The sequence below is a fragment of the Colletes gigas genome, unplaced genomic scaffold (assembly GCF_013123115.1).
Source record: "Colletes gigas isolate AHSC1104 unplaced genomic scaffold, ASM1312311v1 Colletes_gigas_Sc00015, whole genome shotgun sequence".
Lineage (NCBI taxonomy): Eukaryota > Metazoa > Arthropoda > Insecta > Hymenoptera > Colletidae > Colletes > Colletes gigas.
The window spans coordinates 2,858,747-2,886,031 of record NW_025106644.1 but is presented as its reverse complement, the minus strand read 5'-3'; the positions used below and the strand labels follow the sequence as shown (position 1 = coordinate 2,886,031).

The window sequence follows — 27,285 nt, the reverse complement described above, 5'->3', positions numbered from 1 at the left end:
CTAGAGGCACGTGTGTATAGTCTTCTTGAACCTACAGAGCTGGCACTTGACCTCGCAGCACCAGTGGAAGATACAGGCGCATCTCTCGACGACGGTCACCTCCTGGGTCTTGTAGCCCCTGCTGCAACACATCAAGTCGCAGCCATCCACACCCATGCTGGTACCGTTGCACTGTCTGCCATGAGTGCCCAGAATCCCCAACTTTGGGTTCTTCTCGCAGAATAGCGGCGATGGTTCCAAGTAAACAAGATCTTTAGGACCTGGAGGCTTGTGTTCAGGGTTGTAGGGCTTCAGCTGGAAGTTGTACCTGTGTCGACGACCCAGGCCGTCTCTGTGACCGTGAACAGAGTTGCTGGCTGAGTTACTGACAATTGCGTTTCCGTTTCCACGTACGCGGTCCGAGTTGCTGACCATCACTTGCGACGCCCCGTCGAAACGGTCCTTCAGGTTGTCACCCACCACGCGGAAGTTGGGCAGCCTCATCCAGCAAGTCTTCACCGTGCACGAGCCGGACATACCGTGGCACTTGCACTCCTCCCTCATCTCGGATGACACGTGCTAGAGACAAATGAAACAATAAGGAAGAGTTCGGGATCGCGATGGAGGACGATGATGGTGGTTAGCTCACCGCTCTGCCTGCCTCGTTGTTGTGCAGGTTCATCTTCTCGCGCAGGTTACGCCCGCGCTCGCCCGTATCGACGAACTCGCGGGAGAACTTGAAGCCGTAGCCGATGTTGTCCGAACAGCCACCCCATTCCCAGTCCCGCGACGCGGATGGTGCGCGCGATTGGTGGGTATAGTCGCAAGAACACGACTGGATGCTGCCCTCGCTGCACGCTCTCGCGATGCTGTGAGTCACCGCCGCGCTCGTGATGGCGTAGATGAAGGCGGTCTCGCGAAAACCTGCAACCAAACCACGCACAGATGTCCTCCGTGAGCTCTAATCTGTGCTCGGGTACATGACAGTTTGGGGAAATTGATCGAAGCTTCCCAATTTCAACAGGGTTGATGCATTGGTACTGGGTGTGCCAAGGGGATCAAAAGGTAAAGTTGTGTCATCTTATTGTTTGTTTCGCTTTAAAGTATACCAAGGTGTGTTAACCTAATCAGAATAGGTTCACTTTGATATACAGTTGTTTACAAACGTTACAAAATGAAGTTTTAGAGTATCCACATAATGACCTGTATCTACTCCTCTGTGAGCCAAAATGTGAGGCTCCAAGAAGACAGTATGCTTCAAAAAGTGGAAATGCAACGTGCTTCCGGTGAGCTGGACAAAAGTTTCGCGGTGGAGGGTAACGTGGGAGGCGAGCGAGGGAGGGGTGACGTCAGGGAACGTCTCAATCCTTCGCCCCCATGGACTACCTGCGGGATCTCTGGTGCGCGCAGGTGTGGAAGGAACCCGCGAGTGGAACGGAGAAGGACGCGCACGAGGAATCCAGAACGAGAGGGAGAGAGACGCGGAGAAATGGGGGGAGGAGAGAGAACTCGACCTTAACCCCGAGTGGGCTGACCCGAGAGGCACCTCGACCTTATCTGCATGAGGCGCAGGTGCCTGCCGGCACCTTTTGCGACCTGCCGACTCCGAGGTATCGCGAGCCACCTGAGAGGACGGGCCGTTTCGCAAATTACCACCTTTATCATCCGTGCAGATAGCGCGACGTTATCGCGATCCGTGACGTGGAAGTTCGATGAACGGTATCACGGTGACCCACGTGACCGGTCACCCTAATTTCTTCATTGTCTTCTGAACGGTTCGAGCTTCGGTTAAATATTAATTGAAAAATATATATATTGCTCGGGACGGGAGCAATGGCAGAAAATTGGAGTATAGATACATATGTTATTATCCAATGTACTTTTTTAGCCTGATTTTCTTTATTATATTTTCAGTAAAGAATTTTTTTCTCGAAAGTGCGTGGGATTTCGGGGGTATGTGTATTGAACAAAAATGATTGTAATTAACCCCCTAGGTAAAAGTAATTTTTTTAGAACGATTTGGAATTTTTTTTTTTGGGCGTAAAATTTGTCCATCTACTCGATTTTTTTTCTTGAAACTGAGTAGGATTTCGGAAGTATATCTATTCACTGAAAATGATTCTAATTGACTCCTGTAAACGAAAATAATTTTTTTAGAACGATATGACATTTTTTAATTTTGACGAAAAATTGGCCTCCTACTCGAATTTTTTTCTCGAAAATGGGTAGGAATTCGGAGGTATATCTATTCACCAATAATGATTGTAATCGACCCCCGGAACCAGAAATAATTTTTTTAGAATCATTTGAAATTTTTTAATTTTGTCGAAAAATTTCATACCTTCTCGAATTTTTTTCTCGAAAGTGATTAGGATTTCGAAGGTGTTCCTATTCATCAATAATGATTGTAACTTACCCCTGCAACCGAAAATAATTTTTTAGAAAGATTTGAAATTTTTTTTTTTTCGGCGAATTTAGGGAAGCCCTCCTTTGTCGATTTTTCTTAGAATTTCGTTTTTCATTTTTAGTAAATTGGTTTGATGCTGTATGGAAATTTTGTTTAATACTTTTTTGTAGGTATATAGGAGGTCTACTTCTCCCCAAAATTTCATTGAAATTTTTTCACTATTGTAGGAGTTATGACTGTTTGAAAATTGAAACATTTTTATAGGGTTTTTGTCACTTTACGGGGTTAAGGAAGAACTTTTCGAATATTTTTAGAATTTCTACATATTCTCCACTAAAATATGCGTTGTTTGCATTTTGAAACATCAAAATCGTCCAATCCGTTCAGAAGTTATGGCGTTTTAAAGATACACATAACATTTTGGAGTGTCATTTCGGGCCTGAAATCATGTTTTCGGTAAGGAATTTTTTTCTCGAGAATGGTTAGGATTTCGAGGGTATATATATTGACCAAAAATAGTTGTAATTAACCCCCCTAGGTAAAAATAATTTTTTTAGAACGATTTGAAATTTTTCAATTTCGTCAAAAAATTGGTCCAACTACCGAATTTTTTTCTCAAAAGTGGGTAGGATTTCGGGGATACATGTATCCACCAAAAATGATCGTAATAGACCCCCGCAACCAAAAATAATTTTTTCAGAACAATTTGAAATTTTTTAATTTTGTCGAAGAATGTTACATATTCTCCAATTTTTTTCTCGAAAGTGGATAGGATTTCGGGGGTACGTGTATTCACAAAAAATAATCGTAATAGACCCCCGCTATCAAAAATAATTTTTTCAGAATGATTTAAAATTTTTTAATTTTCACGAAAAATTTGCTCTCCACTCGAATTTTTTTTTCGAAAATGGTTAGGATTTCGAGGGTACGTGTATCCACCAAAAATGATCGTAATAGACCCCCACGAACAAAAATAATTTTTTCAAGACGATTTGAAATTTTTTAATTTCCATTTGGCGCCTGCTCCAAAAAATTCGCGACCCCAAATTACCAAACAGTGGAACCAATCTATCCTGCCCCATGATCGCCATTGAAGCGCCCCCATCGAACGACTTTTATTTCCTTCCAAAGACTCGTTTCTTTCGAGGATGATTTAAAAAAAAACACCCCCCCCCAGGTGCGCCAGGTGGCGTGGAGAAATCGGGGTGGAAATGAGACGTCAAACCGGGTGCTCGGTGGTCCGAAAGAAAGGGAACGTTTCGCGCGGGAGAGATAATCGACCCTGTCCAATTTCGAAGCGAGATCCGCGATTCGTCACGAGTGTTTTCCGCCGCCGCGCTCGGGTGGGCCATTTGGGCGAAACGACCGGAAGAAAGGCGAGGCGAGGTAAGAAAGGAACGATTTTCCCTTAATCCCCGGTTCCAAGGTGAAGCCCGGGGGCGAAAAGCGGTCGACGGTAGCGAGTCCTTTCCAGGATCGGGGATACACGTGTATACCTTAGGACGAACGAACGTCGCGTTCGCTCGAAGGTAGGCCAAAGATTTACGCCGTTCCACTCTGTTAACGCGCCCGGGTTCCCCGACCTGTCTCGTCTAAATTTCGCCTGTTCCAGATATTATTCGTCATCATCTACGGGACTGGCATGACGGAGCGGATTACACGGCTGGTGGGAGCTTTTCTCGCAAAAACGCGCCACGAGGAATCCCCGGCCGTCAGAACCGATGAAACTGTCGCCCCGGGAACGCGTCGAGCAGGTCTTTCAGGGACGATTTAATCTGATCGATTATGATTATAGCACTGGGCATGATTACGATCGTCAAGACGTCGCGATTAACCAATAACTAGTATGTAACCGCCTGGAAAGTATTAATTTATTCGTCATTAATCATGGAATGATTATAACGTGTACATCTTTGTTGCAGATACTAGATATATATTTTTGCAATGAAGCAATAAATAATCGTTAGTTACGGTGTTCATCTGTTTGTAAAATGAATGTCGAAGAGTCGACGTGTTAAATAATTCAGTTGTTAAAGCTAGAGTCGGTCAGAGTCTCGTTCGAGGTATTCAAGATGGCCGCCCCCATCACAGTTCGATCGAGTCAAATTAAACACTATATTCGGGTCAAGAAGTTTCTATAGAATTTTTCGTACCCAAATACAGAATCGATCATTGCCCAACCAAGAATGGTGGAGGCCTCGAAGCGTGTCGATCCTTTTCCCCGAAGATTTTACGATCGTCAAACACTCGGAGATAAGAGTTCGCCTCGAGCACAATTCCTGGAGCGAAAAAATCGTTATCGAGGAGTTCGAGAAAGAGGAAAGCGAGGCTCGATAATCCCGGGGCAGAGGCCATTCTGTGGTTTATCTGGCCCGTGCAAATATGGCGGAGGCGTTGTCGCAAGGCAAACACTCGTCGATAAATGAAATTAAAATTCACGCAAAGTCCACACAAAAATTAAGTACCAGAAAATATGGAATCCCCCTTTTTCTCGGTCGACAAAATAAAAAATCGACTTCCCATGTATCGTTTTCATGGAATCTTGAGGACAAGCACTCATCGATAAATGAAATTAAAATTCATGTAAAATTCACACAAAAATTAAGTACCAAAAAATATGGAATCCCCCTTTTTCTCGGTCGACAAATTTAAAAATCGACTTTTCATGCATCGTTTTCATGGAATCTTAAGGGCAAACACTCATCGATAAATAAAATTAGAATTCATGTAAAATTCACACAAAAATTAAGTACCAAAATATATGGAATCCCCCTTTTTCTCGGACGACAAAATTAAAAATCGACTTTCCATGCATCGTTTTCACGGAATCTCGAGCAAACTGGATTCCGTATCCGCGCGAAACGAGCGCCGTCGACTCGTCAGCTTCGAGATGGGTCCGAGCGACATGATCGCGACGCAAGTTTACGACGGACGTTGTTCGTCGTCCGCGGTGAAATTCCAGGGGCGATAGCATCGCCAGGAATTATAGCTACCGCCGAGCGTGACCGGGTAAAACGACGTCGTCGTCGTGTGGCGCGCGGATCGACGTCGATCCTCGAAAAACTGCATCGACTGGTTGAATGCAAACTCCGTTGGTCGTAGTATGACGAGGGGGCGGGAGAGGGGGAGGGTTACGAGGGGCAGGAGGAGGGGCGCGAAAACGCGACCGCCATATAGGCCTCGGTCACTCGCGGGGAACTCGTACTCCGAGACCGTGGAAGCAAACAAGATGTAAAAATCACGGGGGACCGATGGATGGGGAGGACAGGCCCATTGGCTCGCGGCTCACGTTTTCGCAAGAAATCGTGGCGTGCCGTCGACACATGTAGCCCATCATAGGCCGCGATTTATGGCGGTGTAACGCCGTCGCAAAAACCCCGAACCGGGTCTCCGTATAAGACGCGACCCGCGCCACGCTGCTCCGCTATCGATCGAATTTATTTATTTATTTATCCGCGGGAAAGTTCCATTGTACGCAAAAAGGTAGCTCGACGGCGGAGATAACGGTCAACGGGATGGGGAAAAAGTCACGCAAACACTCGTGAAATACTCAAATTGATCCGTACGGGTTCCACATACTTAAAACGCCCGCGCTTTTTTAGGAGGCGCGCGAAATTCAAACGTTTGTTTACGCCTGGAGCTGTAATAGGATTTAAAAAAAAAAATTGATCCTCTTCATCTGGGGCGATTACTTAGAGAGATATGTAACTTGCTATTATTTGTAATTTGAATTTTCAGTGATGATTCGTAAAATGAACGTACGTGGTTCGTGAATTGAACAATAAACATGATCGGAATTTTAAGAAAAATTTAACTTCATCTGGCACCATAACTTAGAGAGATTTGATTCTTACTATTATTAGTAATTTGAAGTTTCAGAAATGATTCGTAAATTGAACAATTAATATGATCAGAATTTTAAGAAAAATTGACCTCCTTTACCTGCAGTAATAATTTAGAGAGATATATAACTTACTAATATTAGTAATTTGAATTTTCAGTGATGATTCGTAAAATGAACGTATGTGGTTCGTGAATTGAACGATAAATATAATCGAAATATTAAGAAAAATTGAACTTCTTTGGGGCGATAACTTTGGAAGTCTTACTATTATTCGTAATTTTAAGTTTCAGAGATGATTCGTAAATTGAACATTTTCACTTAGACTAAGAACATTAATCTAAGATTAGAGCATTCTAACTTAAAATTTCAACGCAAAGAGATATGTCTTACTGTTATTCGTAAATGATTCGTAAAATGAACATTTCTATCCCTATGAAACTGGACTGCTCATCTCTTGCAACTCGTTTTATACTTTTCTAACGAACATGGAATAATTCTACTGGATCCCGTATCTGAACATTGATGTAACACAAATCACAGATGCTTGCATCAAGTCACAACATTACTAAAAAACAAGTATACCAACATTAAATAAATTCTACAAGCCCCAAAAGGACATCAACTTCCCTCGAAATTTTCTTTTCAGATCTAACCTAGCTATTCAATGAAGTTTGTCAAGACACGTACGGTGTGTAAGACCCTTTGAATTTCGCTAGGGATTTCTGAGGCTATTCTTCGAAGCATTTTTTAGGGGAATATTAGCCGGATGCGCGCGGCCGCGGGTTCGTTCCGCGGCAGAATCGACGCCGGGGTCCGTGAAATCGACGGAAACGCGATCTGCACGGAGGCTCTCGCGAGATTCGCAGTTTACCGAGCAATTAGGCTGCGGAGTTCTTGGCTCCGCTTCCACGCGAGTACCCGAGAGGACGCAACGCCTGCGGAACGTGTGCGAGCGAGAAGAAAAGCGAACGAAACCGAGGGTAGACACCGATGCGGTAGGTGGCTCTTGGCGGCGAAATGATTACAGGCCGCAAACCTACTCACTACCAGCTATAATATCGAGTACAAACGCCTCCAAAAGTATCGTGCCGCTCCTCCAGCTGGGGACACCCGCGAGATATTCGCTTCTCACAACCTGGGAACCCCCAATTCTTCACTGATACTAACCTCAATTTGCGTTGTTTTACACTCGTGTCAAATTATAGCAAATATTAACACTGGAACTACCAAAATGGTCAAAATGACTCATTCGTGAGTCCTAATGAAAATTGTGAGAAATTTGTTCTACTGGATTTTTGAAAATTTAGATTTTTATGAGAGAAGCTAACCTCAATTTGCGTCACTTTGCACTTGTGTCAAATTATAGCAAATATTAACACTGGAACTACTGGAACTGGTCAAAATGACTCATAGTTTCTAATAAAAATTTTAACAAATTTATTTAATTGGAATTTTTTGAAAATTTAATTTTTTATGAGAGAATAAATATTTGTTTCCATTGCATTATACAGTTCTTCAAGTATCTGTCGTTTTAGTTCCTTTGATACGAATAAATACACCATAATTGTCAGTAGTTCTAGAGTTAAGCATAGTAGTCAGAAATTTGAGTTCGATATTTATTGCAAAAAGTTGAAACTTTGATTATATAATTGCTAGGAAAGATTCCAGATTAATTTCTTCCATTTTTATACGATCTTTCCACAAATCAAATCGTAGAAATCCAATATGGTGGATTAATAATTACATTCTTTTAAGACCCTACTGTTTTAGTTGAGAATCTTTCGAACAAAGGCATATTACTTTATTAATTTCTTAACCTTCACCACTTATTTGGGTCGCAGGACGTACGATTCTTCACCTAACCTCAATTTGCGTCATTTTGCACCTGTGTCGAAGTATAACAAACAGTAAACATGGTGGTCAAAATTTTAAATTTCATATTTATTGTAAACAGTTCATGTTTTGATTGCATTATTACTAGATTCCAGATTCCAGATTAATTTCTTCCATTTTCATACGATCTTTCCACAAATCAAATAGAAATCGTAGAAATTCAACATGGTGGATTAATAATTATATTCTTTTTTAAGACCCTACTGTTTTAGTTGAGAATCTTTCGAACAAAGGCAAATTACTTTATTAATTTCTTAACCTTCACCGCTTATTTGGAACGTGAGGCGTATGATTCTTCACCTAACCTCAATTTGCGTCATTTTGCACCTGTGTGGAAGTATAACAAACAGTAAACATGGTGGTCAAAATTTTAAATTTCATATTTATTGTAAACAGTTCATGTTTTGATTACATTATTACTAGATTCCAGATTCCAGATTAATTTCTTCCATTTTCATACGATCTTTCCACAAATCAAATAGAAATCGTAGAAATCCAACATGGCGGATTACTATTTACATTGTCCCTACTGTTTTAGTTGAGAATCTTTCGAGTAAAGGCGTATATTTATTGATTTCTTAACCTCCACCACTCATTTGGGACGCAGAAACGATTCAAACGACCCAAAAATAATTGTTATTAAATTTTATATATTATATTATTATTATTTATTTGAATTTTATAAATTAAAATTAAAATTAGTTATATATTTTTTATATATATATAATATAATTTAAATAGCTTAAATTAAAAGTATAATATTGAAAATATTAAGATAAATAAATTTTTTAAATAAGAAATATTAACGAATAATATTTTCATTAAATTTTAAATTAGAAGCTTAATTTATTATATTTCTAATTAAATATTTATATAATTTAAAATAAAATATTATATTTTCAATATAAAAATAATAATTAATATTTAATATTTATTAATAAATATTTTCCACAAGAGTGAATATTAATAAAAAATTCTCGTCCACAATTTTAATTTTACGTATCAGTACCTGTTTTTATTTTTCTAAAATTTGACCTTGTGTTTTGCAGTTTTGAATTAACCCTTACTACCCATATTTACAACACTTTAATTAGACACATATATAAACTCAAAACCTGTATATTTTTTTCCAATTGCAACTTCTATAATGAAAGTTCCATGATTGTTTCGACGTCTGTTTATTCAGCGTCCAGTTCGATTATCGTCCGCCATGACGGTCAACAAATCGAAGGATCGAATTATTATTTTCATAACGCAAACGCAATTAACTTCGACTCATATATATATTGTAGTACATTTTGTTTGCTTCCCCCCATTTTCTAAACTCTTCATCGACTCGAAAATATGGAAAATGTGAATGGGGTTGAACCCTTTTTTTTAGCTTGTTTTTGGGCGTCGAGGAAGATCGAACGTGCGCGAAAGGGAAGACAGACAGTCGAGAAAAAAAGAAACGGAAGGATCCTGTCGGCCGTTGTAATCGCGCAGCCCTGCATAATCCGGAAACGACCGTTTAAGTCGACGCGCGACGACCAGTCTGCCCGATCCCCCTTCTCGATTCTCCAAATACGACGAGTACAAGCATTACGGATCGACGATTGCGATCTGCGTTAACCCCGCGCGAGCCTCGTGCAAGATCTAATCTCGAAGATCGGCTCGAAGACAAAAGATACAAAGCGACGGGGGGAGGGAGAGAAACGGAGAAACTGGTACTCCCCGATCGCGGAGGGTGAAAGGTCGAGGTCCTCGACCAGGGGAATCTCCAACGAGGGGGTAAAAACGGAAATTTATTTCGTAATCCCTCGCCATTCGCTTCTACTAGCTTACTTTTTGGAAAAATTTATTTGGTCTCCCATTTCAATTTTTGGGGAAGTACAAAGTAAAAATTTATTTGAGTATAGTAAATCTAGGCTTTGTATGCACTGGGGGGTTTTCAAATTAATTTCAAGAAATATTTGGAATTTTGAAACTGATCAAATCTACTCCCATTTTCAAGTTCTCTCATTTTTCATTATTTGACTTGGAGCTGTTTTGTAGTTAAAGAATATTTACTAAGAGACAGCTCAAAGTAAAATTTTGAATTTTAGACCACGTTATACACTTATATTTTATCAGAATTTCACTTTTATTTCTATCCCAGTTTTGGCCCTACACCGGAAGTCCCCTGAAAACTTCCTCATTATCGAAGCAAGACCCTCATAAAAATTCATACAACATCTTCAAGAGTCTACCATTCAGCAAAAAAAGTTTCAAATTAATATCTTATACATGTGCCCCACAAAAAAATCCCCTTTTCTATATCATTTTCAGGCCTCCTCCATTTCTCAATATTTAACTTAAAATTAACTTATTTTACACTCAAAAAATATTCTCCTAGACGACTCAATATTCAACACAAAAATTCTATTCAAACAAACTAATAACCCTCCCACCAAAAACCTCCCCAAAAATGTCAGAAAATTAGTTCTAAAAAAATCTAATTATTTTCCTTCTATTATAAATGGTACTGATGGGGGTACGAAGAATGGGTTCATTAGAAAAATTAGATGCAACGATATCGCTCTGACAAGGGGGGTTGTCGAAGTGGGGGGGGATGCTAATACGTCCAGCGGCGATTTAAATGCGAGAGGTGGCATCTGCGACTGTGGGACGTTTAAAAAAAATCTATTCGTCCAATCCCTGTCGTCATAATAGAGAAAACTATTAGGAGCAAAGGCGCGTAACACGATAGGGGGTGCGTGAAGGGGCGCGTCGGTGCGTGGCGTCGCGCAAGGGTTACTCGTCGGATTAACGCGTCGATCTCTTCCTCTCGCTATTTTGTATCCCTGGTGCTTTTATCGTATATTATTTTTTTCGGTTTTACTGCCGCGATAAGTGGCCATATGGGGACACTGGACGCGCCGGGGCGGGGAGTCGGGCCCGAGCGAAAAAGCTCGGCTTACAATCGCATCGACGAGATCTAAAAGAGCCGCAGGGGAGCCAGAACTGGTACGAGAAGGTCCATTATCAGGTTGCAAAACATACATCTGGTCGGCGGAGGGCACGTGCCCGGGGCCTTCGGACCAAGGGCACGCCCCTTTCGATCCCCTCGTCCCCCCCTCCCCACTACAACCCCACTGGGGCCGACACCCTTTCGTCTTCGAGTAATCTTCCGGTCTGGCTGCCCGCGAAATACTCCAAAACCAGATTGGGGACATTTAGGACAATACACATACCCTAATCCATCGCCATTAAATAACAGATAATAACAACATCTCAATTTATTTCGTTCGTTGCAAATATTGTCCTCCATTTTGTTTCAAATTAATAATAAATAGATGTATGGGTCTTGTAAACACAGTAACTTGCATCAGAAATACTGTTTGTAGACTTTTAGTGTCTTTGAGAAAAACTGACCTAGAAATAGTTATATAACTAATTTATTATTAACTATCCAAAGTAACCAAAAACAGTAAAACAGTGTCTCAAGATAGAACAACGCCTCTATATAGCAAAATAATTATTTTCATTCATGGTTTCTCAAGAATCAAAGGAATCATCAGTTTTGACCCCCACACCGGAAGTCCCCTGACAACTTCCCCATTATCGAAGCAAAATTCTCAGAAAAATTCATACAATATCTTGAAGAGTCCACCATTTAGGGAAAAAAGTTTCAAATTAATATCTTGTACAGGTGTTCCGGAAAAAAATCGCAAACCCGACCCTGTCGAGCAAATGCAACCTCGATACACGTTGTGACCGATTTGACGCGAAATTATCACGTACACTTAACTAACCCGTAATCTAATTACGCATACTTTAATTATGCGGCTAAAGGGCTAGTTTTCTACGGTGCTTCGCGAATCGATCGGCTAACGATATTACCGCGTTGAAACTCGAGCACCGCGTATGGTTCGACGATTACCCCCCTTGCCAAGCGGTCCATGCACGCTATCGCGCGAGATAAGGATGTAGGCTCGAGCGTCCCGGGATCGATCGCGCGAGAGATCGATCCTCCTCGTCGTCCGTATCCTCGTCCCTTTTCTCGAGACTCGTCTCCTGTAAATCTCTATCGGGAATACCGGTTGTCGCAGACGACCACGGACAATGGGCTGTTTTTTGGAACGTGAAACGAGTCCACCTTATAGTCCGTTATATATACACGCGAGTCGTTTTATCACGAATCTCGATCCTTCCTGGCAACTCTGATTTCGAGCTCGATCCGATGGTTCGTCCCAACCATGAAAATCTCAGAATACTTCGACCCTTAATATTACTTTAATTTCAACAATTTTGGGACTTACGAGCAAATTGAAAAATGGACGTTTAAATAGACACCGGATTTGAATTATTTACGAAATTTATGGAGCTTTTGTTTTGTGATTAATATATTATATTTAGTCAAATCTGATTAATCATTTTAATTCCAACAATTTTGGGACTTATTTTTGGAGCTTCCGTTTTAACTGTGTATCAATGTTTTGTAAGAAATTTTGTTTCCACTGTTTGCAAACGAATGTCTGATATTTTTAAGTAACAGTTGGGGCTGCCATTCATTGGATTTTCATTTACATGGGACACTCGAAGACTATAGAGCACGCAGGGCCCTTTGAAAGTGTCGAAACACTTCACTGTAGAGTTGAACAGGCGTTTCAACAAATTCGAGAAACCCCCAGTGAGCGTTGGAAAAGCAGTCATATCGTGCAACGAGTTGAATTTAATATTTTTTTGATGAGATTTTCCTGTATAATAATTCGATATAAATGTTAAATTGAACGTTCGTGGAAGTCAGGTTTGTGTGGCTAGGTCTTATTGGAGCGCTTAAAAGTATTTTGCTCAGTCCAATTAGCAGAGCTCGCATCGGACGTAATCTTCGAACGATAATTGAATTAAACTATTAGGTATCGGTGGTGGCAATTTACGTTTTCAGTAAAATGGGACTTTTAAAGCGATTATTTAGTGGTGTAGGATACTAACTCTATTCAAACAATATACTTTCTCAATTCTCAGTCCATTTTCTAACTACATATGTATTTTTACATCTTTTTCTGAAATAATTTTTTCTTTTGCAATGTGGTGTGCATTAATATTCCCTAAATTTGCATTTTTACTTTTTTTTTTGGTCTATTTATTATTGACAGTAACTATAATTCTAAAAAAAAAAAACTATACGTCCACATATGTGGCCAAGGGAGTGAAGAGGTTAAATTTCTCTGATATAAATTTTAGAAATTAGAAATAATCCCAAGTTTTGACTGACTATATTTAGGAGACTCTAATGTGACTATAGTTAGATCTGGATTAGATAAGGCAAAAATTTCCCTAGAATTTTATTCTCACCAAGAATTATGTCAAATTTCACTTATACAAATTTTAGAAATTAGAAATAATCCCAAGTTTTGACTGACTATATTTAAGAGGCTCTAATGTGACTATAGTTAGATCTGGATTAGATAAGGCAAAAATTTCCCTAGAATTTTATTCTTATCAAGAATTATGTCAAATTTATCTGATACAAATTTTAAAAGTTAAAAATAATCCCAAGTGTTGACTATTTATATTTAACAGACTCTAAACTCTGTGACTATAGTTAGGTCTGGGTTAGACAAAGAAAAACTTCTCCTAAAATATTAAAAACCATACCAAATTCAAATATAAAATTAAAAAATAAGAAACAATCCCAAGCTCTGGCTACTAATAATTAACAAATTCTAAACGAGCCATAGCAAGACCAACGAAGGATGATGTCCAAGCAATTTCATTATCCAATTTCCAATAAATCCAGTGACTTTTGCAATCGAGGCAAAAACGGCGCGGGTAATGTCACCATACCATTAAACAATCGCTGAGAAAAAGAGACTTCGCCCAAAGAAGGGTAAATTACTTTTCTCGGGGTACCTAATAGCCAATCGGGCCAGAAAAAAGGAAACCGGCGTACGAAGAGAAAGGAAATGTGAGCTCACCTCTGTCGACGATCTTGCCAAAGAGATTTTTCCCACGGAGGAAATTCTTGGTGGAGCAGTTCCATCGACGGTTACGAAACTGATGCTGGCACTCCGCGATCGCCTGGTTCGCGCCCCTGGCGACCGCCATCAGCACCCCCGGGTTTTCCCTGGCCAGTTTCCTCTGCTTTCTCCTCAAGGTCGCGTAAACCGTCGGGTCCATGTGCAGGGAGGCCGGGGACATCGGCAAAAAATTGTTTGGCTCGCCAGCCTTCGCGATTCCCCTGGAAAAAAAAAACGTCACAGAGTCGTTCAGATCCTCCGAAAGGCTCTGCTCGGGCTTTCAGACCGGTTAAAAAAAGCTCCAAACGCGAGGGAAGACCGTTGCACCGTAGGCAACTAGGGTGACGAAATGTCTTAACCCCTCAGGATTTAATTTGAGACTCTACGACACGCTATACTTTCATTAGAAGCAGTAATAGACTGGTTAAAATGTTTATTCTTCTGGGAAATAGCTGATTTTTAACTCTGATGAGGAATATAGGTAATTTTTAATTCGACCCTACTGTTTCACTTGAGAATCTTTCGTACAAAAGTATGTAGATATTAATTTTTCTACCTTCACCGCTTATTTGGAATGCAGATACGATTCTTTGTACTTGTGGTACAATCCTAACCTTAATTTGGACCATTTTACACTTGTGTTAAAATAGAGCAAGTATATCACAAGTTTGAATTCAAATATTTATTGTGAGGAGTTCAAACTATGATTATATTATCACTAGATCCCAGATTCCAGGTTAATTTCTTCCATTTTTGTGCAATCTTTCCATAAATCAAATAGAAATCGTAAAAATCCAACATGGCGGAGTAGTAATTACATTCTTTCAAGACCCTACTGTTTTATTTGAGAATCTTTCGCACAAAAGTGTACATTTATTAATTTCTTAACCTCCACGATTCTTCACATGATGCTCGTGGTACAATCCTAACCTTAATTTTCATCATTTTGCACTTGTGTCAAAATATAGCAAACAATAAACATCACAAGTTTGAATTAAAATATTTATCGTAAAGAATTCAAACTTTGTACATAATAATACTAGATTCCACATGAATTTCCTCCATTTACATACAATCTTTCCACAAATCGAATAGAAGTCATAAAAATCCAACATGGCGGACATGTAATTACATTCTTCTAACACCCTACTGTTTCACTTGAGAATCTTTCGCACGAAATCGTATATTTATTAATTTCTCAACCTCCAACACTTGTTTAAAGTGCAAAAGGACCTTTTTCTAGCGTGGAGGGGGGATTTTGTAATGACAGGGTTAAACAGTTCGATGACCCTAGCGCGATTAAAAGTTTCTTTCGCGCGAATCGCGCAAACTCGATCGAGTTTCGCGTTTCTCAATCGCCCCCGGGGGCGATCGGCATTTCTCGTGCGTTCGATCGACGCTAATTTGGTTTGCGCGTAAAAACTACGCGCTTCGATCCCTCGTCAGAGAGAGAGAAAGAGAGAGACAAAGGGGAATTCAGGAAGGAGGGCGGGGAGAGGGGTGGAAGGAGCACGGGGAAGGATTAGTTCGAAAGACGAAACTGGTTCAACAGTTTCGGTCAACGGTAGCCGGGTATATATAAATCAAGCTGCCGCGCGAGTTCAGCCTGCGAAAGAATTCGCGTCTCGATCGATCGAGCGTCGCGCAGAAAAACGCTTAACAGCGTTCTGCTCGCGTCCCTTCGTGGGAAGAACGTGCAAACTTTAGAGAATCGAATCGCGCGCGGGACCACGGCCGCGATCCTCGTCCCAACTGTAAACGGTGTCACCGAATCAAAAAGTCGCACGATATTCCGAAACAGCTCGTAAAAATACGTCGAAAACGTGGAGTGACATTTTTTCGTAGGAAGCTTCGTTTCCGAAATAATCGTTGGTAAAAAATTCTTGGCGCACGCCTCGACTTTTGTCGCTTTTTTTCTTCGTCGGGCTATAACTCCGCTCTGAGTGGAGCTAGAAAAAAATTCCAAAGGAAAATTTTGCGTAATTTACTAGCCTCTGTCATTCTACAATGCAACTTTTTAAATAAATTTATTTTTTTAAATAATTCTATTTGACATTTGAAAGTTTGTAGGGTATGGTTTAGGTTATTTCTCTTATTTCTTCTACGCCTGATTTTGAAGTCTCAAGGCGATGGATTAATAATATTGAAGCTGATTTTACGATCGGAGAGACTTATTTGATTTACATAGCGAGGATCGTTCAGGGTCAATCTTTATAGCCCCGTGCAGTAGTTCCACGGAAAACGGTTAATTATTTTTCCTGCCAGAGTAGAGCGTGTTCTACGCAGAGATCGGTATACTAACATTCAAAAGTTCAGGACCACCTACCGGTCACGGATTCGTAGAATTCTCGTTCCCGTTGCAGAACGTTTGTTTGTTCGTTACGATTTATTTATTTGTCCATGGGTAAGTGGTGTACACTGTCCCTGGTACACAGATAAAAATAGTTGTCGCCGTTCTATTTATACATGCAAAACACGGACTACCGACGAGCGTTACGTAACGAATTTTTAAAGGCCGGGACAGACCCGGGAAAAGGTCAATTAAATGGCCAGATTCGTCGACGATATTACACACGAAGCGATTCCAGAAACTGGGCCGGACTCCTTTCTAAGCTAGGGAAAGTTGGTAGATTGAAATGTTGCATGGTTTGGTACGCCGTGTATTTCCCTAGCATCGTGGATTTTTTTTTTCAAAACCTATTCATTCAACAATCACTACTTTTTAAGACATTGCAAATTGTGGTTTGCAAATGCAGGTGGAAAAACATTGGAACATTGTTCTGATTTGTCCTACCAAAAGTAACTGTTGAAACGCCATTTTTGATCAAATTTAAATAGGTAATAGGAAATATTAATTTTATCATTCAAAAATTCCTAAAAAAACTGAATGATTTTATTTACAGAAAATAGATTAGAAAATATGATGTCGAGAAAGTAGCTTTCTTCTTCTAAATTGCTTTCTGAATGCATTATTAATTCTTTAAGATGTCAGGACTATAGGGCCCTGTTAAGTTGTTGCAACTATAGAAAACAGAATAACGTCTCAATTTTTCAACTATTTTAATTCTGGACTAGTTTATTTAATCCTCAGAAAATAGACTGTCCCTATTGTAAATTGTTTTCTGGATGCACTATTAATTCTTTAAGATGTGAGGACTATAGGACCCTGTTAAGTTGTTGCAACTATAGGAAACAGAATAACGTCTCAATTTTTCAACTATTTTAATTGTGGACTAGTTTATTTAATCCTCAGAAAATAGACTGTTCCTATTGTAAATTGTTTTCTGAATGCACTATTAATTCTTTAAGATGTCAGGACTATAGAACCTTCTTTAAATGAAACAAAATGATCTATCAAGTTTTCCATTATTTTAATTGGGTAATCCCCACAAAATATAGTTTCTGTTTTAAATTCTTTTCTGAATGCACTATTAACTCTTTAAGATGGCAAGACTATAGGGCCCAGCTAAGATGTTGCAGATATAGAAAATGGCGTCCAAATTTTTCGACTATTATAATTACTAGTTTATTTAATGTTTTCGAGTGATAATAATGAAATGGAAGAGGTGGAGGTCCAGGTGGCGAGAATTAGAGTTTCGGTATAGGTTAGAACGATCTACTTTTGGAGGTTAGTGTATCCCTTGCGAGCAGGGATCGGATCTCTCGTCGCCGAGCATAATAAACAGCTAATCACGGTCGTCGAGTCTCCGTCGACGCTTCGTTGTCAACGACTTTCTTGACGGCTAGCAGAGACAGACGGGCAGACAAGACAGACGTGAACCCGGACGCGATGCCACCGCGAAAAGCCTGCCAGCCGCGGCCGAGATTTCTCGTTGACACTCTCGGCGCCGTGTAAATAAACCGAATTACGATGCACCAGGGCTCGTAAAAGCTCCACTGCGAAGTGTAGGCTGCCCGGTGAGTCGAAACGAGCACACCAATTCGGTTCCTGGGCCTCCAGCATCTTCGATTCAACGCTCTCCGTACAAAACAACCCATAACCTAACTTTTTAAGAGGATGTAAACTATAGATTATTAACAAAAGATTTACTTTCAATTTTATACGCCACTAAGACTAGAATAATCTAAACAGATGGAAAGATTTTTCATCTTTATGTGATATATTCGATTCAACACACTTCATACAAAATAATCCATAACCTTACTTTTTAAGAGGCAGGAAACCCCATTGTAAACTATAGATTATTAACACAAAAGATTTAATTTTAATTTTATACGCCACAAACAGATGGTAAGTTCTTTTATCTTTATGTAATATATCAATTTCTAAGGAAAAAAAAAATTGTGTCACCAAGATAGGTTATAAAATATTTTATTTTGATATGATATACATAAATTCATAGAGAAAAGAGATTTGGGGGGACAGAAAATTGCTTAAGTAGAGTAGAAAAATATAGAAAATTGTTTTCTTTCAGGGCGGCCATCTTGAATTTCTGAAGCGCCATCTGGATGGAAGGTTAATAACAATATAGAGTACAAACTTCAGAGATGTCGTTCCAAATATAGTTTAAAGGACTTTATTTAAATGAATATATATTAATATATTTCTCTTTTACAGGAAGCTGATTAACGCCAACCGGAAACCAACTGACAATCTCTGATGAAACTTCTATCGAGGGCCTAATATTATTTGATGAGAAGAGCGAAGGAGAGCGAAGGAGAGTTCCGGCGATCGAATTTGGGCGAAATCGGGGAATCTCGGATCGGATCGCGAGTCTGGACGTAATTACTTGGGCCGCATGCCGGGCCCGTGGCGTCATCGCGCCGCGGTTCGCGTTGTTTCTCGCACGGCGGTAATTTCTTCTCGTCCTTGGGCGAACGCATCGGCGAATCTCGCGCGGAGAACGCTTATACGACGATGCATTCGATAAGCGATGCCCATAAATAAAGCAGCGCTCCGGACCGGTTAGGATATATCTATTGCTTGTAATTTACGTCGGGCAGAAAAGCTCAGGGACGACTCTCCCGGACGGTACTGCCCGGTGCTTGTCCCTCATTCTCCACCCTTCGGTGGGGGCTCCCCCTTCTAGCTTGTCCACGTGTTTTTTGCCAGCGGACACGCCGCGACCACCGAAATAATTTATCGACCCCGGAGGGCTAATAACGACCTGGCCACGCGCTCCCAAACCTTGCGATTCGAGCAATTATTGCTAAATTGCAACCAATTCGAAAGATATTGTTCACAGTTTCAGTGGATATTATTCTAAGATGCTTGTAAGGTTTTCCTTTGGGCACTTCTGAAGCTAAAGTTGGCTGTATTTTGTTTGGAAAATGGTCTATTTGTTTAGTATTTTGAGGTTAGAATTTGTCAACCTTTGCTTTGGATGGGCAATTTCGTTATTTAAACACTATGTTGCCTATTATTTCACTATCAAAATGTTGGAACACATCTAAAACTGGGGTTGACTATGTTTTGTTTGAAAAATGGTCTATTTATTTATTATTTTGAGATTAGAATTTATGAACCTCTGCTTTACATGGGCAATTTTATTATTTGAACACAGTTTTACCCAATATTTCACTATCAAAATGTTGGAAGACTTCTAAACCTAAGGTTGTCTATATTTTGTTAGGGAAATTATCTACTTATTCATTATTTTCAGGTTAAAATTTGTCAACCTTTGCTTTAGATAGGCAAGTTTATTACTGGAACACAATTTTACCCATCAATTCACTATCAAAATGTTGGAAGTCTTCTAAAGCTGGGATTGACTATGTTTTGTTTGAAAAATGGTTTTTTTATTTAATATTTTGGGATTAGAATGTATTAAACTTTGCTTTAGATGGGCAATTTTATTATTTGAATGCAATTTTACCCATCATTTCACTATCAAAATGTTGGAAGACTTCTAAAACTCAAGTTGACTATATTAAGTTTGGAAAATTATCTACTTACATATTCATTATTTTCAGGTTAAAATTTGTCAATCTTTGCTTTAGATGGGCAAATATATTATTCGAACACAATGTTACCCATCAATTCACTATCAAAATGTTGGAAGACTTTTAAAGCTGGGATTGATTATGTTTTGTTTGAAAAATGGTCTATTAATTTAATATTTTGGGATTTGAATTTATTAAACTTTGCTTTAGATGGGCAATTTTATTATTTGAACACAATTTTGCCCATTATTTCAGTATCAAAGTGTTAGAAGACTTCTAAAACTGGGGTTAACTATATTTTGTATGAAAAATGGTCTATTTATTTAATATTTTGGGATTAGAATGTATTAAACTTTGCTTTAGATGGGCAATTTTATTATTTGAACACAATTTTGCCCATTATTTCATTATCAAAGTGTTGGATGACGTCTAAACCTAAGGTTGTCTATATTTTGTTAGGGAAATTATCTACTTATTCATTATTTTCAGGTTAAAATTTGTCAACCTTTGCTTTAGATAGGCAAGTTTATTACTGGAACACAATTTTACCCATCAATTCACTATCAAAATGTTGGAAGTCTTCAAAACTGGGATTGACTATGTTTTGTATGAAAAATGGTCTATTTATTTATTATTTTGAGATTAGAATTTATGAACCTCTGCTTTACATGGGCAATTTTATTATTTGAACACAGTTTTACCCAATATTTCACTATCAAAATGTTGGAAGACTTCTAAACCTAAGGTTGTCTATATTTTGTTAGGGAAATTATCTACTTATTCATTATTTTCAGGTTAAAATTTGTTAACCTTTGCTTTAGATGGGCAAGTTTATTACTGGAACACAATTTTACTCATCAATTCACTATCAAAATGTTGGAAGACTTCTAAAGCTGGGATTGACTATGTTTTGTTTGAAAAATGGTCTTTTCATTTAATATTTTGGGATTAGAATGTATTAAACTTTGCTTTAGATGGGCAATTTTGTTATTTGAACACAATTTTGCCCATTATTTCATTATCAAAGTGTTGGATGACGTCTAAACCTAAGGTTGTCAATATTTTGTTAGGGAAATTATCTACTTATTCATTATTTTCATGTTAAAATTTGTCAACCTTTGCTTTAGATGGGCAATTTTATTATTTGAACACAATTTTACCCATTATTTTACTATCAAAATGTTGGAAGACTTCTAAAACTGGGGTTGACTATATTTTCTTAGGAAAATTATCTACTTATTCATTATTTTGAAGTTATAACTTGTCAACCTCTGCTTTAGATGGGCAATTTCGTTATTTGAACACAATTTTACCCATCATTTCACTATCAAAATGTTGGAAGACTTCTAAAACTCAAGTTGACTATATTAAGTTTGGAAAATTATCTACTTATTCATTATTTTGAAGTTAGAATTTGTCAACTTCTGCTTTAGATGGGCAATTTCGTTATTTGAACACAATTTTGCCCATCACTTCTCTATCAAAGTGTTGCAAATATTCTCCCAGTGTATAATTGCAGAGGAAAACATGAATTCACATACAAAAGTAATAGAAAAGATGCATTTATTCCTAAGTATAATACAATACATACAAATACAAGTCTTAATAATACATTAAACAGTATTTTGTTCTCTTAAACATCATTACAAGTGTCTATACATTTAAAATACTTTGAATAATCTATATTTTCTCAATCAATTTTGTCCTTTCTTTTATTACTCTATCAACACTATACTATGTACAATAAAGATACAAGTCCCAATTACATCAAACAGTATTTTCTTCTCTTAAATATTATTACAAGTGTCTATACATTTAAAATACTTTGAATAATCTATATTGTCTCAATCAATTTTGTCCTTTCTTTTATTACTCTATCAACACTATACTATGTACAATAAAGATACAAGTCCCAAGTACATTAACCAGTATTTTCTTCTCTTAAATATTATTACAAGGTTTCTGTACTTTTAAAATACTTTGAATAATCTACATTGTTTCAATCAATTTTGTCCTTTCTTTTATTACTCTATCAACACTATACTATGTACAATAAAGATACAAGTTCCAAGTACATCAAACAGTATTTTCTTCTCTTAAATATCATCACAAATTCCTGTACATTTACAATATGTACTGTCTACTATCTTCCATTACTACAACTTCTCTACAACCCTACATTTTCCAATGCAACTTGTAAGATGAGCTCAATCGCGACAAACCCTTTCTTTCTAATATTAGGATCCACATCTGTCCCTTCAGAATCCCATCTCTGTGACCCTTTATTTAGCATTTATGCAAGCGATTTACCACGTGCTTGTAATAACTGTCACGTTTGTGTTGGGACTGGTTGAGACTTTCAGGTGGAAAACGTGCCCCTTCAAAGAAATGTTCCAACGTTTCCCAAGCTCCTCCAAGCTCCCTCAAGAGTCAAATGTCACTGTGATGTCTGTGTGTGCCCTACTGTTCGAGTTTATTTGAAACTTTTCTTATTGTCCAACCTGTCCTCCACCTTCTCGTCCTCCTCGCTTTCTGAACCCACTTTGAACTCGTACGTTCTTGTTTGATCACCGTGGTTTGAAGGTACTTGTCCTTCTTCTCTGTCCAGCGTCTACATTCTTGCAGTCCTCGTAAACTCGATCACATTACTCTTCCATTCCATTCTTCCTTGACATCCTTACATTGTTTAATTCTTCCTTTTCCTATGTGTTATTTTAATTTACCCCCCTGGTTTATATATTCTTTTTTAAACACACAGTTTCTTTGTCCTTTCCCCATGACACACTTTCGTTTTTTTCTCGTGTGCAGCATTGTGCCGTTGATCTTATGTTTGTGTTGGATTATGAGATAAGGATTAACCTGAGCTGGGTCGTAAAACTCATTCCGTGAAACCCAGCCATATTTCACCTTGCATCTATAAAGTGCAATGATTCTATTTTTGGCTTTTATAATACCTGCACTAGAGATAAAACTGGGGAAAGAATGCTTATGGCGACTTCGATTAAAAATGGCTGAATTGCAATCAATTTACTAGCAAAATTGACAAAGCTTTTTGCAATTTGATTAATGAATTGGAAGTAAAGGGTGCAAAATTTGATTTCAAGTAAAAATGGCTCAATTGCAATCAGTTTACTGGCAAAATTTTTGACAAAGCTTTTTGCAATTTGATTAATGGATTGGAAGTAAAGGGTGCAAAATTTGATTTCAAGTAAAAATAGCTCAATTGCAATCAGTTTACTGGCAAAATTTTTGACAAAGCTTTTCGCAATTTGATTAATGGATTGGAAGTAAAGGGTGCAAAATTTGATTTCAAGTAAAAATAGCTCAATTGCAATCAGTTTACTGGCAAAATTTTTGACAAAGCTTTTTGCAATTTGATTAATGAATTGGAAGTAAAGGGCGCAAAAATTTAATTTGATAAAAATGGCGTTTTGGTGAAGCTAAAAAGGTTGAGAAAAACGTGTAAAATTCGACGAGTTCCACGCTCGACATAATTATCTAATCAACTCTACAGCAGACGCGGTTTACGTTGCCCAAGTGCATTTTGCAATAATCTGCAATAAACGAACCTAGAAAAGTCGCCGTTTCGCAACGCACTTCTGCAACTGGTTACAAATTATAATCCCCGTGCCAAGTACGGGTTACTTTGGCGAGTTATGTCTGGGAAAAATAGAGAAACTCATTGAATAATAATCGGCTTATTTGAACGGATACATAATCATCCGTTTAGAAGATTTAAGAGATGTTCTTCCAATGGGGGGAACAGGTGGTTCGGTAAAAACCTCCAAGACTCGTTGGGTAACCTTTGCGCCGGTGGACATAATTTCTGTTTGCAGCAATTAACTTTTGTCTGGAATCCTTGGCTAGGAACAAGTTATCTCTCTAACGGTATTATTAGAAGGCTGTAACTTCACAAACGGTGTATAAGGTCATAATCAGTGGGTTTCAGTATTATTATTTAATTGCAATTGATTTTAATCTGGATTTATTTCACTTTTTCATTCTTTTTTTATTCAATTTTTATTAAGACTTTTTTTATTATGTAGTCAATTTTTTGTAAGTCTTATTTTGGAGTTTTTTGGGGACTCTGGAATTAAATGGGGATTCCCACTATGGAAATCATGGATATAAATTTTTCTATTCAATTTTGTAGGTTGGCAAATAAATTCACAAATAAAAATGGTATATTTGGTCGTAATTGGGGAATTTCAATATTATTATTTGGTGGTTAATTGATTTGTTATTTAGATTTCTTTGCCTCTGTGTAATTGTTTGATATTAGGATTGTTTTATTATGTAGCTAGTCAATTTTTTCTACTTCAGATTTTGGAGTTTTGGGGGGATACAAAATTGGGTGTTTACTATTCATAGATACAAATCTTTCTATTCAATTTTATGAAGAGGCAAATAAAGTCCCAAATAAAAATGGTATATTTGGTTGATATCAGTGAGTTTCACAATTATTATTTGGTTGTAATTAACCTCAATTTTATTAGAATTATTTTATTTTGTAGCTACTCAATTTTATCAATGGCATATTTTGGATTTTTGGGGGTTGAAATTAAATGGGGGTTCCCACTATTCAAATCATAGATCTACGTTTCTCTATTCAATTTTATAAAGAGGCAAATAAATTCCCAAATAATAATTTAACACAGTGGTAAAATATTTGTCAAATAAAATTCCTCCTCAAAGTGAAGGTTATCAAATTCTATTTTAATCTGGATTTGCAATTCTTATTGGGACTATTATCTTATTATGTAGCTACTCAACTTTGTCCTCATCCTACTTTGGAGTTTTAGGGGGGTACAAATAAGGTTTCTAGTACTGAAATCATAGATATAAATTTTTCTATTCAATTTTATAAAGAGGCAAATAAATTCCCAAATAATAATTTAACACAGTGGTAAAATATTTGTCAAATGAAATTCCTCCTCAAAGTGAAGGTCTTCAAATTCTATTTTAATCTGGATTTGCAATTCTTATTAGGACTATTATCTTATTATGTAGCTACTCAACTTTGTCCTCATCCTACTTTGGAGTTTTAGGGGGGGTACAAATAAGGTTTCTACTACTAAAATCATAGATAAAATTTTCCTATCCAATTTCATATAGCCAAATAAATCCCTACACTAAAAAAATAATTATTTAACACACCAGTAAAAATATTTATCAACTAAAATTCCTCCAAAAACAATAAAATAAAAATTGCCATTGCAAAAAGATCCCCATCCTCTCAAAAATCCCCCAAACATCAAATTCTCAAACCTAAAAATCGTCCATCTCGCAATTTCCACATTTCTATCCTGGATTCCCCGGAATCTAATCTCTCGCGACATCGTTCACAATCCTCCGCGTGTTTTTCCCCGAGATCGACCCACCTACGCCTCCAATTTCCGGGATCGCGACGCGCTACCGTTCACCAGCGACTCCACGATCTCGTTCATCGACAGTTTCCCCATTTATTCTTCGCCTTTTCGCTCCGTGTTCGTATCGTTCGCGGACGGGACCACCCAGAATCGAGACCAGGTACGCTAACGCGATAAGTAATCCCCCTGTTACGGCCGGATATATTGCCGATCGGATCGCGATATCTATTTGGAGAACGCCGGTAGAACCGTTCGCCGACGTTCACCGAAAAGTCAATCCGTGCCTTTCGCCCGTCGAGGTAGCCGCGATAAATTACTCCCGGCTGCGAAATCCGCGGGGCAGGTTGTCCCGGTACGGTCGTGCGCCGCGAAATTTACCGTCGTATTAGATTAATTAATTCGTAGGCAATAATTACCAGCGCGTGGCCGCGTCTTAAATCAACTCGCGGTTGGAAAAGTCGCGGGGGATTCCCCCCCTTCCGCACGCTGATTTATCGCCAGGCGGTTTATCGTTACGCGGGATATTTCCGCGACTATCTCTTTCGGTTGTAAACGGGACACGCCGGCTGCACACGCGAGCATTATTTATTGCCCGGCTAATGAAGTTAGCCATTATCTAATATCCCATCCAGCGTTTTCTTGTTCCTACGAGAAATCGCCGGCGGATCGAAACAGCCGGGACCCGGTGGCTTATGATTAATGGGTTAATAAGAAGGCGCGCGCGCGCGCGCGCGCGAGCCACCGGTCGGGCCCAGATGCAAGGCCCCGCCGCGACAGGTGTTAACGCGCCCGTTTCCCGCGCGTAATTAACGCGAAAAGGTTAATTGTAATACGCGACTAGTTGCGAGAATCAATATTTCGAGAAAAATTCTGTCGTAAAACAGACCCAATACCCGTGGGACTTGTTTACGTATTAAATAGGTGTTAATCGACTCGCTGATTCTCTGGCGCGGTTCTTGTTCTTGGGGGGGCCCAGAGTCTCTCCTTCGCTTTTTCGCGAAGAATTCAGATCTAATACCGGGTGTTTGTTTACGTATTAAATAAGTGTTAATGGACTCACCACCACATGGATCCTCTGCCTCGTTTCTTGTTCCTGGCGATTTCGGGGATGGAGGCGTTGATCGCCACCGCCAGGGCGCCGACGATCACCCAGAGCCTCATAGTTCCCGGTGCAAGGGGGGGGCGTCTCGAGTTCGAGTTATCGTCGTTTTTTGGGGCGAAACACCACACACCAATCCGTCACTCACCGGTCCAGCGGGGACATCACACGTTACTCGGCCGCGCACATAGCGAGGGTCGTCCGTCCGGTAGCGCACAACGAGGAACCGATTTTACGGCGTTCTAAATCATCCCGGGTACCGGGGGAATTCCCACGCGCAAGAAACGTATCCCGTCAGCTGTCAAAGCCCGGCCAGTTCCGATCGCAAGAACCGCAATGTCGACGGTCCGAGAATTGAGTGACTGTAGCTGGCGGCGAGACGTCGAGAGCCACACGGAAACTCACCCCCCGAAGGGCTTTTTTCGAGGGGTGGGTGTCACCCTTGGCGAATCGGTGGTGGGAGAGGCGCTGGCTACCTGGCAACCCTCCTCGATAATAATGGAGCTGGCCTCGACCCCCGAAATTCGGGGTCCACGGGGTTACCAGTTTTTCGTTTTAACTCGGGCCCGATGGTACGCGCGGCGACGCGTCCGGTAACAGTCGGTATCGTGATCCTCGCGCGCGCGATCGATCGGCGAACGAGCGTCGACCCGCGGACAGAACGCGCCCGAAGGGGAGCCCTCGTCGTTTCCTTTTCTCTCGGGGGGTACAGCGTCTTCGAGAACCAATACCCTTCGACGGACAAGTATAGGCCTCCGCTGGCGACTGCACGCGCTCGTCCGCGGAAGAGCCGATCTCTCTTCAGAGAG

The 27,285-nt window shown here is 39.4% G+C and overlaps 1 protein-coding gene across 1 annotated transcript; it reads right to left on the bottom strand.

The window, feature by feature from the left end:
* LOC122399808 (protein Wnt-1) lies at positions 1–27,166 on the bottom strand. The gene is made up of 5 exons (XM_043400778.1): positions 27,159–27,166; positions 26,438–26,539; positions 14,063–14,325; positions 629–903; positions 1–558 (listed from the first exon to the last, which is right to left on the bottom strand). The coding sequence occupies exons 2-5, from the start codon at positions 26,536–26,538 to the stop codon at positions 1–3; spliced, it is 1,197 nt and encodes a 398-aa protein (XP_043256713.1). The 5' UTR covers position 26,539; positions 27,159–27,166.
* Positions 27,167–27,285: the final 119 nt, after the last annotated feature.